Source organism: Pseudorasbora parva, chromosome 9 (genome assembly GCF_024679245.1).
Source record: "Pseudorasbora parva isolate DD20220531a chromosome 9, ASM2467924v1, whole genome shotgun sequence".
NCBI lineage: Eukaryota > Metazoa > Chordata > Actinopteri > Cypriniformes > Gobionidae > Pseudorasbora > Pseudorasbora parva.
Genome location: NC_090180.1, coordinates 46659221 through 46672250, shown reverse-complemented (window position 1 = coordinate 46672250; position 13030 = coordinate 46659221). Strand labels below are relative to the sequence as shown.

Here is a 13030-nt window from a genome sequence, read left to right as displayed (position 1 = left end):
TTCTAGTAAACACAGAAACTGGCGAACGGTGGCGGTCTTTCGAATCAGCTTTGACTGGAAGACTTGAGTTAAGCTTTTCTCTGAGAAAAGAACAAAGAACGGCACTGAAGTCATTCTTAAAAAGGGAAGATGTGTTCTGAGTTTAGCCGACCGGATACGGTGAATGTTTAATCTGTCAGCGAGCTCCGCTTCACCTTCGTTGCTCTGGTTGGTGTAGCGCTATCCTATCGCGTGCAGAGGGAGTTTGAAAGACAGCCGTTTATCCGCCCCTCGGATTGAGCCGTCAATGGTGAGTTTCCAGACCAAACATCTTGATGTGGGTCTGGCTGCAATAAAGAGTCAAACCCGATTTGTACGTCGTCTTTGGCCGAACTCAACATTATTGCTGTCGGGCAGAAGCTCTGGTGGTTTCATACGATCTCAAATGAAAAGTTTCCTAAACCTTCACTGAAAACAAAAATACTTGTTTTTCACTCTGAAATTGCTAGTAAAGTGCAGAAATCATTACACAGAAAAGGCAGGAACACATTTAATAAAACATTTGACATTTAAATGACATTCAACGACATTTAAAAGTAAAAAAAAAGACTTTAAAACTTTTTGGAGGTGAAAACACTCTAATAATCTCTCGTTTTTACAACTTCAAAAAATCTTTTTTCCCCCAGTGTTCAAATTCTGGTCTCTAGATATGATAATTCATCAGCATAAAATATAATTCAAAACCCATTTTACTTCCCGAAAATTAGATTTTTATGGAAGCCCATTTTCGAAAATCCCACTCTGATACATCATAAATATGACATAAAAAGTCGAAATCAGTATGCAAGTATGAAATCAACAATGACATCACAATTTTTTATTCATTTTTTAAAAATATAATTATGATTTTGTATACTTTATTATGACTTGTGTCACAATTTCAACTTTTATGTCATAATTTTGACTGTTATAATGACTTAATGTCATAATATTATGATTTTTTAAATCTCATGATTTGTCTATTTTGATTTGTTATTTCGACCTTTATGTGAGTTATGGCTTCATTTTAACGCTCTCAATTTTGATTGTTTATCATCTCATAATTTAGTATGTGATTTAGATTTAGTTTGATTTATGACTAGTCATCATTTTGACCTGTCATAATTTATGATTTTTAATCTTTTGATTTTTTAATCTCATGATTTGTAATTTCGTTAACATCTCGACTTTTATGTCATATTTTGGATTTTTTAATCGCATTATTTGTCAATTTTGATTTATGTTAATTCGACCTTTATGTTAGTTATTTTCATTTTAACACTCTCAATTTTGATTGTTTTAATCTGATAATTTAGTATGTGATTTAGATTTAGTATAATTTATGACTAGTCATCATTTTGACCTGTCATAATCTATGATTTTTAATCTTTTGATTTTTTTAAATCTCAAAGTTTTGATCTCTTAATTATTATTTAGCATGACATCATTTTGTCATGATGCTTTAGAATGTCACCATTTTAACAATGACTTAGTAAATCATAATTAAGGCGTACCATGTCAACGTGTTATAAATGTGATGATTTACCAAAGCGTGGTGAAAATGTTCTTCTGAATATATTCAATGAGACAAATGTTTCCTGTGGAGTAATGTGCACTGATAAATCATTCCCAACAAGACCAGGAACATGTAATAAGCAAATAAAAGACAAAGACGGATGGTTTGAAGGACAAACGTTCCAGTTGAAAGGAAGAAACGAGGCCAGGCGTGTTCTGACCCGACAGCATCATCACACCTGAACTAATTAACGGCTTTAACCCATTCCTGGCCTCCTGAAGGTCAGGTCCGCTTTACAAACAGCCCTCCTGAAACTCATTGAGATGGACACTTGAGACGCCGCAGAACATACGTTGTGCGGTCGCCATGGCAACTGAGAAAAAAAACAATCCTGGCTGTTTCATAAACAATATCCCACAACCTTTTTTTGCAGAGAAATCTCTCTTTATCTGTGCAGAATCCATAACTCCCATGAAGAGCAGGATAAAAGGGTCATTGGATGAAAAACAGATGCCTTGTCCATTTTCACAAGTTTTTTTAATGGCTGATGCTGATATCTAGATGGCAAGCTTTTGCATAATGCTTCAAAATTGACTTTGCAACGTTTGCAAAATAATGTTTAAAATGTTATTCATTTGACAAAAACCCCTAAACGGATGAAGATAAAGCGATTAAAGCATTGTTAAATCATCTTACCTCTCTCTGTGCAATGGAAACATTCTTACTGGACAGATGAGGGTCTTCTTCTGCATTAGAAATCAGAGAATGAACACACACACATGCATTGATAACGCTGAGAAAATCAATGACATATTTGGGTCAAGGACGGGGATCAAGTTCAAGAACTCAACGAGCTTTTAAATTAATCTTGATCATCAAGAAATAACCTTTTAAAACGAAAACAGACGCATGCATAATTACAAATCAATATTAAGAATACACACATCCTAGAAAGAGGAGCATCTATCAGTTGCGATATTTATGGTAATTCATTTTCAACATTCAATCAGATTTAAATGTGAAGTGAAATGCACATATGCTTCAGGAAAAGTGTGTTTCAGATGTTGCATATGAAGTTAAATCATCTTTTGGCTTGTTTGCAGGTCATTTAAAACAGAAGTTCATGAAAATGCATGCATGCAATTATATAAAAACTATTTAAAATGCTATATAGCATGTCAAATACACAAATATGCAATGATTTTTCCTGATGTATGCCTGTCTATATTATCTTATAAATCATGTTCAGGTATAAGAGCCATGGGAAGTCTTTAATGTAACAGTTTAAGACAGTAACTAATGCTGTGGTGACTTTGACTTCAGCTGAAGTTCCTATAAATAAGATTATGAGTGAGCGACTCTTACTTACCCCATGTCGTTGTAAACACACAGGATGTCAAACTCTTGTTCCTGTTGTGGAGCAACTGTTTACACCCTGTAGATTCTGTAAAAGCTGTAATCCGTGTCTGGAGTCTTTCTATTCAGTGATCATGGCATGCATTTGCAATGGCAGCCGGCGAATGCAACACTAGCAGCCGCAGAAACTGGACGTGATGACCGGGGCGCTTGTCGGGTCCTCTTTTGCCCGTGTGTTTCTTAGCTCGCACTTCTTCAGCAGCCGCGAGGAACACGCGGGAAACCCCGCCGGCTGTCACACTCCGCGTTCGAATGCCTTTGATGACGTGCCGCGTCTGTTACTTTGTAACCAGTTTTGCTTTGATGTCCCGAGCCCGCGTCGCCACTCTGAGCTCGCGCGCTGCCTCCGGCGGTTCTTTAAGAGACTCTGACGCGCGCTCCAGCGGACAGAGGACGAGCTGCAGCTTCATTGCGGTGTGTTCTCTTCTCGCCCTCTAGTGATCAGGGAGCCGTTAATCATACAGACATTTGTGCTGATGTGACCCTAATGAGACACCACAAACATTCACAAGAGGCAGTAAAACAATGGCGTTACCATGTTTTGTGGACATGGCGCCGAAGGTAATAGCATTTTCTGAGCATGCACCATTTGCTTTTTTTTTTAACATGTACCAGAATCGCCCATTAAAGGTAGCATAGTCAATTTTTTGTCATAGGGCTACTTGTTGAAACTTTCTTTACCTCCTTATAGCAATCAATAATAGAAATGGTCTAAATAGTAAACATTAATACCCCTATCAAGCATAACTTGACCATTTTGACCTAATATTATGCAGTCCCCCTTTTGTTGCCAAAACAGCCCTGACCCGTATCGACATGGACTCCACTAGACCCCTGAAGGTGTGCTGTGGTATCTGGCCCCAAGATGTTAGCAGCAGTCCTGTAAGTTGCGAGGTGGGGCCTCCATGGATCGGACTTGTTTGTTCAGCACATCCCACAGATGCTCGATTGGATTGAGATCTGGGGAATTTGGAGGCCAAGTCAACGCCTCAAACTGGTTGTTGTGCCCCTCAAACCATTCCTGAACCAGTTTTGTGTCAGGAGCATTATCTGCTGGAAGAGCCACAGCCACCAGAATACCGTTTCCATGAAAGGCTGAACATGGTCTCAGCAATGCTTAGGTAGGTGGAGTGTGTCAAAGTAACATCCACATGGATGGAGGACCCAAGGTTTCCCAGCAGAACATTGGCCAAAGCATCACACTGCCTCCGCCGGCTCGCCTTCTTCCCATAGTGCATCCTGGGGCCATGTGTTCCCCAGGTAAGACACACACACACACACACACACCCGACCATCCACGAGATGTAAAAGAACACGTGATTCCTCAGACCAGGCCACCTTCTTCCATTGCTCCGTGGTCCAGTTCTGATGCTCACGTGCCACTGTTGGTGCTTTCTGCGGGGTCAGAGGTCACCCTGACTGGTCAGCGGCTATGCAGCCCCATACGCAACAAACTGAGCTGCTCTGTGTATTCTGACAGCTTTCTAACAGAACCAGCATTAACTTCTGGAGCAGTTTGAGCTCCAGTAGCTCGTCTGTTTGATCGGACCACACGGGCCAGCCTTCGCTTCGCTGAAGACCCGGTTCGAATCCCACTAGGAGCAGGTCAAGTAGGACTGGCTACATAAGCATAAATACAAAGAAACTATAGAGGTATGAAAACGATGAGCATAAATATAAAACATTTAGGAAAAATAAAAATAGGCTAACAGTACATAAGTGCAGGATGTGCAAAAGCGTGCCAGTGCAAATGCTTGAGTTTTTGAAGTAAGAGAGTGCAACATAGCAGTCTGTTATGCATTAGTGTAATAATGTGTAATGTCCATGTAGGGAGATAAGAGACCTGTTGATGAGGCCAGTTTCGGATGGAAAGAAACTGTTTTGGAGGCGTGAGGTTTAAGTCTCCCTCCGCAGTGAAGCCTCAAAGTTTGACTCTTGAATGACACGCTGCAGTCTGCGGTTGTCTTTGGCAGTGGCAGCAGCAGATGGTGATGGATGAAGCTGCAAGTGTAGAAGTGTAACATCACTGTCTTTACTATAGGATGAATCAACAATAAGTCAACTTTATTTATATAGCGCTTTTACAATCACGATTGTGTCAAAGCAGCTTCACAGTGTTAAACAGGATAATATTGCAACAAAATTAGATTTGGCTGTACAGTCGTTCTGGAGAAAACAGTGATGTTATCAGCTAATTTTAATTTATCATATAGCGACAATGTTGGCATATCAGTATTATAGTTTATAGAATTAAATAAGACCCAATTAATTATTTTTATATTTAGTTGAATAAATTAGATTATCATTTTTGTGTCCCCAACTGAGCAAGCCAAGCCAAAGGCGACCAAAGGAACCAAAACTCCATCAGGGCATGATGGAGAAAAATAAACCTTGGAGAAACCAGACTCAGTCGGGGTGCCAGTTCTCCTTTGGCCTATTATCAAAGTGTATGATTATTATTATGGCAACCTTACAGGTCAGAAATCATATTAGATCGGAATATTCAAAATATCTGGGTATCACACAAGAGACGGGTTTATTGAGGATGGCGCGTTGATTACAAAAGATTAGGAATATTTGAAAGATCAGAGTCGTCGCGCCGGAGACGGTTAATTTAGGATGATGTGCCGGTGAGGCAAATTCAGAGACACCAACTTCTTTAGTTGCCGCAGGAAGTACAACCACTGGCACACTTTTTTTAATCAGAGTGTTCAGCACCAACTTGAGGTTCTAGGTGATGATGTTCCCAGGAAAAAGAAGGAATCCACGGCATCGATTGGGAAGTCTACCATCATGTAAGCTGTTTTCACAGCGTTGCGCTTCGGATTGCTAGCCACACAAGCCAGACCCACATCAAGATGTTTGGTCTGGAAACTCACCATTGACGGCTCAATCCGAGGGGCGGATAAACGGTTGTCTTTCAAACTCCCTCTGCACCCGATATAGGATAGCGCTACACCAACCAGAGCAACGAAGGTGAAACAGAGCTCGCTGACAGATTAAACATTCGCTGTATCCGGTCGGCTAAACTCCGAACACATCTTCCCTTCTTAAGAATGACTTCAGTGCCGTTCTTTGTTCTTTTCTCAGAGAAAAGCTTAACTCCAAGTCTTCCAGAGTTGGTCAAAGTTCACCAGTTTCTGTGTTTACTAGAACCACACAAGCGCAACTCAGCCGTCATTATGTTAAGCCCCGCCCACCGACTCTATACACGTTATGATTGGCCTGACCAGAGTTAGGTTTTTACAGCTCAGAAGGAATTGAGAGTTGCTAGACGAACACTCGCGGCAGATTAGATTTGCTGCCGCTAGGGTGCGTCGAGATTTCTAGGCTATCGGATTGCAGCAGGTCACCAGATGTTCAATCTCCCACATGCAGGTCGGGGAAACAACACAGTCTTGCATGGGGTGAGCGAGCCAGTACTGATGATCTATGTTGACCCAGTCTCACGTCAGCCAGTCTGTGATCCACCTGCAGGCAGAAACATGCACACACCAAAAGCAGAGCTGAAATATACAAACAGGATCCTGGCGTAGTTTTCAGAGGAATCCAGGATGAGGATGAAGTGGAGGGCCATTTTAACTGCATCACCTGTTGGCTCTGTAGGCAAACTGCAGGGGGTTTGAGGTGGCGCACACACACTTTTCACCAGGTAACATGGCTTAAGAGCATGCCAGTGAATATTATAGTTTCAAAATCCAATTAGTGAAGAAAAAACGTCATAGCACAGTAGGTTTAATGCGTGATTGATAGAGCAGTGAGATTCTACAATTAATACAAATTATTTACTTTAAAATAAAATTAATAGCTTTAAAAGCAAATATTGTATGTTCTTACTGTAATTTAACTATAGCACTTAACGTTCTTTCTTCATCAAGGCAAGTAAACATCTTTAATGTGCATGACATTTACATTGACAGAAAGACATGACGACAAAAGACATTTCAGAGGACAGAAATAATAGGGAAATGTAAACACAAGAATTGTACTTACTAAAATCTATAATACACCGGTCAAAAAACTCAAACATTTATAGGGGCTATATGTAGATTTCAGAAACCCTTGTTATTTGCATTGAACATTAAGCATGTCTACGTTACTAGAGTAACATTTAGATGAATATGTAAATAATATGCTGCATGTTTTCCAATAACAAAATAAACAACAAAAATGACATCGGTGAGAAGCAGCGGTTAATAAATCATCTGATCGTAGTGATGTGGATATGATTACAGCAGCTCTGCCATTCACCAGCATCATGTCGACAGATGAGGCAATTAAAACTACACAGTTATGATGGTTTGATTAAAAGTATATTTTAGACATTCCTGCGTCAATGAAAGAAAGGCTCTCGAGTGCGTGTAAGTCACATCCTTTTAAATTTCAAGTCCTTCACATAAAAATAAGTGTACATATATTCATTCTTACATATAGCTCCTGTTACGTTAAGTTACGTTATTGATTATACACAAGACAGACAAGGAAGCAAACAGACCTGCATTGGGTGAAAGAAAGCAACATTTATTTGTAAAGTTACAAGAAGTACATACTGTGGGGGTGAAAACTCTTTCCACAAAAACAAAATCCTGAATTATGCTTCAAATCCTGATATTTTTCCAATGTCTCTCTTCAATGCAAGTTAATTTATTGTACATTTCAGTCAAATTTGATATCTGAATGCAACTTTTTTTTGCAGCGGAAACCTCACACTTGAGGGTGAACTCAGCATTTCCTTGTCTTCAGGTATGATGCTCTGTCATAACCGGGATATCACTCTGGATCACCTTGGCCTGAATGTTCATATCTCATTGTCATTGGCAACAATTTGGCTGATGTTATATCAAAACTGAGCACTGATATTTACAGTTGAAGTATGAAAAGTGAAAACAAAACGAGGAATTTTAGAGAATGAGTCAACTCTAAAAGGAGAGGTTAACACATGGAAAAGACGAAATATCAGTCACTGAGTGGAACGCATAAAGAACGTCAAAACGTCTATGGTACAACATTTTTGCAACGTTGGTTATGAATGAATCATGATTGTCTTGTGGGCAAAGAAAAAGCAAAGCGGTGCATATGTGAACTTAAAATGAATTTGTGCTCGATGATGCTATAAAATGCAATTGGTGGTACTTCAGTAATATTAAACAGTCAAAAGTGTTGCAAATATGGAGTAACAGCAAGGTACAAACACTCCAAAGTAAAAGTACAAAGTTGAGGCGACTGGCATCGGTCGGAACAGATGTTAAAAGCTGCCATAAAATTCTGAATGGGTCCGTGGAAACCAAGTAAATGAGCAATTTCCACACAGAGAGGTTACAAGAACTTCACGTCAGATCGTACAAATAAAAATGAGCTACTAAGAAGGGGATAAAGCAACTTGAAACAGAGGGAAAACAAAGCAAACCTACGATCTACAATAACTAATAATGATAATAATAATAATAATAATGAGGAAGGGCAGTCTGGAAACACACATACATACACCTCTGTTTGGCGTATTACCGCCGCTCTCACTGACATCATCATAAAGCAAGAGAGCACGACAGCGCCTCTTACGGTCAGACACAAAAACAGCGAGAATCTCACCTGTCTGTCCTTCGCATAGGTGCGGCGATCTCCTTCTGCTTTCTTCGAGGTGCGACTGGTCATTTGCACACCTTTAACTAAAGCGATTCGGGCGCAGCAATATTATGATGGCGTCCTGATTGGACAGAATAGAAGTGGGAGGGGTTTACGGTGATTGACACTTGTCTCATAATAAATCTAACAGATTTCAGCACTGATGATCTCACACACTGAAGTTTCTACCCTTGGAAAACCTGATTTAGACTTTTTTTTTGACTGACCAAGGCAAGAATCCTGGTGGTTTTGATTGATTTTTGTTAGTTTTTTTTTGCAGCAAGGTAAGAGATTTAAGAAGCCACATCTAAATCAAGCAGGCTAATAGAGCGGTTCTACTTCACTGCTTTTATTCTAGTTGAACAAAAAAACAATTTTAAAAGAGGAAAATAAGAAAGGATAGATCTGTCGGGCCACTTCCGCATCAGCTCTGCCGAGACAAAACATTTAAAAAGAAAAAGAGAAAGCCATTTCTACCCCTTTTGCTTTTGCAAATCACCTAGCAGAGAGCGGCTAAGATGTGACCCTCCGTTACGGCACCTCTACCCTCCCGGACTTCAGGCGGAAAACTTTCCTCAAAGTTGAATCGTCCTTCAGAGTGCCCTAGCACCTTCGTTGGAGACCAGCGTGCTCGGAAAACGCGAAATTAAACGCAAAACACTCGCCGCAGGCGTCCGTTCTCTCGGAGATGTTCGGTGGTAGAACCTGAATGTCAGATCTCAACTTTGAGGGGAACTCTTTTCCCGAAAATCAGCTGCTTGAAAAGCGTTTATAATTACTTTAAATACGTCACCCCCTCTCTCAGCTCGTGGAGACGACAGAGCAAGCGTGGTTTTTGCAGGTAGTTTTAAGAGAACTTCATCTTTACTCCGTCTCTGTTGGCAGGGCAAGGCCTGAGGCTGACGTCGGCAGCCAGGCGAGAGAGAGAGGAGGCCAGGAAGGGCCCCTGCGCTCGAAGGAGCCTCCTCCACGTTTGCGGAGTTGCAGATCGAAGATCTCGTTTTTCGTCTCCTCCTAACACTGCGTCTCCCCTCTCCTCCCCATCCTCAACGAATGGTGGATGTAGTCCGCCACTCACACGTTCTCTTTCGTCCTGTCCAGCTTTACTCCCTCCTGTGATTGGTTTGATTCTCTCCTGTTGCTCTCACACCATGGTGCTTCAGTTGTAACAGTGGTAAACGGGCATCCATGTTTGTTCTTTTTTTATATTTACCCATATTTAAAATGCTGATGAACTAAGCTCAGCACAGGCCTAGCTCCTGTTCCAACAACCTGCGGACACAGCCAGAGAAACACAACACCATTAGTCTTACTTCTGCTTCTTTTTATTCCATGAATAGACAAAATAGCAAACAAATCTTGAAAGGTGTGTGTGTGTGGTCGTTTTTGTGACATCAGGACACAAATGTGTATAATGACATGGGTATGACACAGGTATTACGGAAGAGGGGGACTTATGAGGACATTTCCCCATGTCCCCACTTTTCAAAAGGCTTATAAATCATACAGGATGAGTTTTTTTGAGAAAGTAAAAATGCAGAATGTTTCCTGTGATGGGTAGGTTTAGGGGCAGTGTGTGTGTGTGTGTGTGTGCGTGTGAGTGTGATGATTACAAAAGATTAGGAATATTTGAAAGATCAGAGTCGTCGCGCCGGAGACGCGTTTAGGGGCAGTGTGTGTGTGTGTGATGGGTAGGTTTAGGGGCTGGGGCAGTGTAGGGGGATAGAAAATATGGTTTGTACTGTATAAAAAAAACAGTATGCCTATGAAATGTCCCCATATTTCACAAAAACAAACGTGTGTGTGTTGTTGTCTTACACTCTAGTACTGTGAGAGTCCAGTCACTCCTCCGTGCTGATAAGCCCGTTCGCCCTGGTAGGTTGAATCCTGGGAGAGCGCCACATCCATCTGGGATTTGAACTCATCACCCAGGTAGCTGTCCTGTTTCACACAAAAGACCCACACAAAGCTCAAAACTTCAACACAGACCCAAGTGGCTTATAGCTTGTATAAAATAGTGGAACTTTAATAAGCAAACCATGTATCAATAAATTAAAAAAAAATATCAAAACATTGATCTTGAATGAGAACTTATAGTTACTTCATTATGATTTTAAAAGTAACTTCCCTCAACACTGCTAGCAGACTCTGAAAATTAAATTAACTCGTAAAAGAGCATAATATGGGCACTTTAAAGTCCCAGTTTATTTCGTATTTCCAAGTGAAGTGGAATATTGAACAGAGGCAGGGTTTTACCCCAGCGCTCCCTCCTCCTCTCCATCTTTTGCTCATAGCAGACAAACGGTTGGAGGGGAGTGGTTACGCATTTTAAAACGCAAGCCGTCAAACTGACATGAGCTGAGAAGGAACGCGGAACACCGTTTCCAGACCAGAAGTAACTTTTCAGATTTTATTAAAGATTACCATGGCAAACAATTTTTTTTCTGTGTATTAACTTGCACGGATAAATTGTGCACCCTAAGACCTGTAATATGTGCTAACAAAGTAAATAAGATCGATTTTGATTTCATGAGGACTTTAAACTCAAATCCTTATGTTGACGTGTGTGTACCTGAGAGAGCTCAGGCTGGGACAGTCCAGGCTGGCTCATCTGTGAAGGCTGGCTCATGGTGATGTAGCCCTGGGTCAGAGGACCCTGAGAGAAGGGCTGGGACACCAGATCCTGACTGGCCTGACTGTTCGGCATGTTAGCCTGCCCACTTCCGTGGTTACCCGTGCCACGGTTCCTTTGGCGACCTCCACGACCCCCGGCCTTACCTTTGGGAGCACCACGACCTGTAAACAGAGAGAGAGAGAGAGAGAGAGAGAGAGAGAGAGAGAGAGAGAGAGAGAGAGAGAGAGAGAGAGAGAGAGAGAGAACTGATTAATATCAGGATCAGTGTTATTTTAATACCATTAAAGCCATAATATGCAATTTTTCGCTGCTAGAGGTCGCCTATTCAAAACAAAAGCGTAGCTTTATGATGCCTTGATTTGGCAGAGCTCTTCCACTTCTTCCACTCATGCGTGTGTGTGTGTGTGTGTTGTAACGCAGCGCTGTTTTATCATATTAGACACTTTTGAGTGTTGAAAGTTGTTATAATGCTACTCTATGCGTTCACCCGGCGCTAGTATGAGACACTTGTTTACACTGCAGTGAGCGAGATCATATTATGCATGATAAAACATGGTAATCGCTGTAAATCCAGAAAAGTAGATTTAAACAATAAGACTAACTGTATTGCGCTGTAGAACAATTATTAGTTTTCTGTTGCTCACAGTTGCTCACCTGTCTAATAAAACACATGATATATTAAACCGCTTTTGGTGTTTCCATGGTTTCTACTAACTCGAGGGTAACGCAGATATGACGTCAGTGACGGGTGATGCACGGACACAGTCCGTGTCCTGATTTAAATCCTTATTTATCGGGATTTAAACGCTCTCGGAAATAGGGCTGTCACGATTATGAAATTTGTTTGACGATTAATTGTCCAATAAATAATTGCGATTATGACAATTAATTGTCTGTTTTAGGGCTTTGGCGATTAATTGTCATACAAATTGTTGTGGTTATTTAGTTGAATTACTTGTAAGTAGTCACTTGCAATAACACATTAATATACTTAAAGCCTTTAAATATTAAAGTAATTTATTCAATGAAAAATATGTATCTTTCAGAAATATGTAGTTTTCCCTGGCAAATTCAAATTGCTTGTCGAAGTTGTGGAGCATTTCTTTAAATGCTGGTTTCTTCACAGTATTAAAAGGCTGCATTTCCTTAGCAATGCATCTCATGACACTCTCGGTCAGTGTGCGGCATTTTATACTGCGGCGTTTATATTTTGTTGCTTCTCTTACCGATACTGCTTATCGATCCGGTACTTTAACTGTATTCTTATGGGTTCTTTTTGTTATTATAATAAAAAGAAAAATTAAGAAAATAAATGAACATTACTTTATGATCTGAACATGTAAACTATCTATAGCAAAATAAACAGCAATGCTTAAAGAAAACGAATATAAAACATCTATAACCAGTGCATTTACAGACATTTTTTGTTTTATATATGCATACGATAAGAACAAGAAACAAAGTACAGACAAATGGTCAAATAAATACAGTAAATATACAATAAAACAAAGATACAAATAAAATACGGTGCTTTGATTTCAGGAAGGTCTACTAACATTACTGTTTGTGTAATGGCCTACAAAAGACATCTAATAATCAAATATAAAATAACACTGCATAGTTTTCACTGTACAAATTAATGTGTTTTGATTCACATTAATGACACAATCGTCAACCAGGTCTTTAAGACCGAATGCAGATCTTTATAAATAATATTTTCTCCCAACTGTTAATGCCCATTTAAGACATAAGTGAATACTCTCCAAACGGTCATTTTGACATAGGCTATTTGTTGTGTGTATTTGATGGTTTAGGCGCGCACA

General features: G+C 40.2%; 2 protein-coding genes across 3 annotated transcripts in view; both read right to left on the bottom strand.

Moving 5' to 3' along the window:
• LOC137089302 (homer protein homolog 3) overlaps window positions 1-3314 on the bottom strand; it is a 40997-nt gene extending 37683 nt beyond the window's left edge. Inside the window, exons 1-2 of the mRNA XM_067452851.1 lie at window positions 2904-3314; window positions 2231-2280 (exon numbers count right to left, since the gene is read on the bottom strand). Coding sequence (XP_067308952.1) covers window positions 2231-2253 — 23 coding nt within the window. The 5' untranslated portion in view covers window positions 2254-2280; window positions 2904-3314. The remainder of the gene's footprint in view (window positions 1-2230; window positions 2281-2903) is intronic.
• Window positions 3315-7450: 4136 nt separating this feature from the next.
• The window catches only part of upf1 (UPF1 RNA helicase and ATPase), a 46890-nt gene continuing 41310 nt past the window's right edge, over window positions 7451-13030 (bottom strand). For both annotated transcript variants that reach the window (XM_067452849.1, XM_067452850.1), the window contains exons 22-24: window positions 11145-11368; window positions 10391-10513; window positions 7451-9844 (exon numbers count right to left, since the gene is read on the bottom strand). In XM_067452849.1, the coding sequence (XP_067308950.1) occupies window positions 10394-10513; window positions 11145-11368 (344 nt within the window). In that variant the 3' untranslated portion in view covers window positions 7451-9844; window positions 10391-10393. The remainder of the gene's footprint in view (window positions 9845-10390; window positions 10514-11144; window positions 11369-13030) is intronic.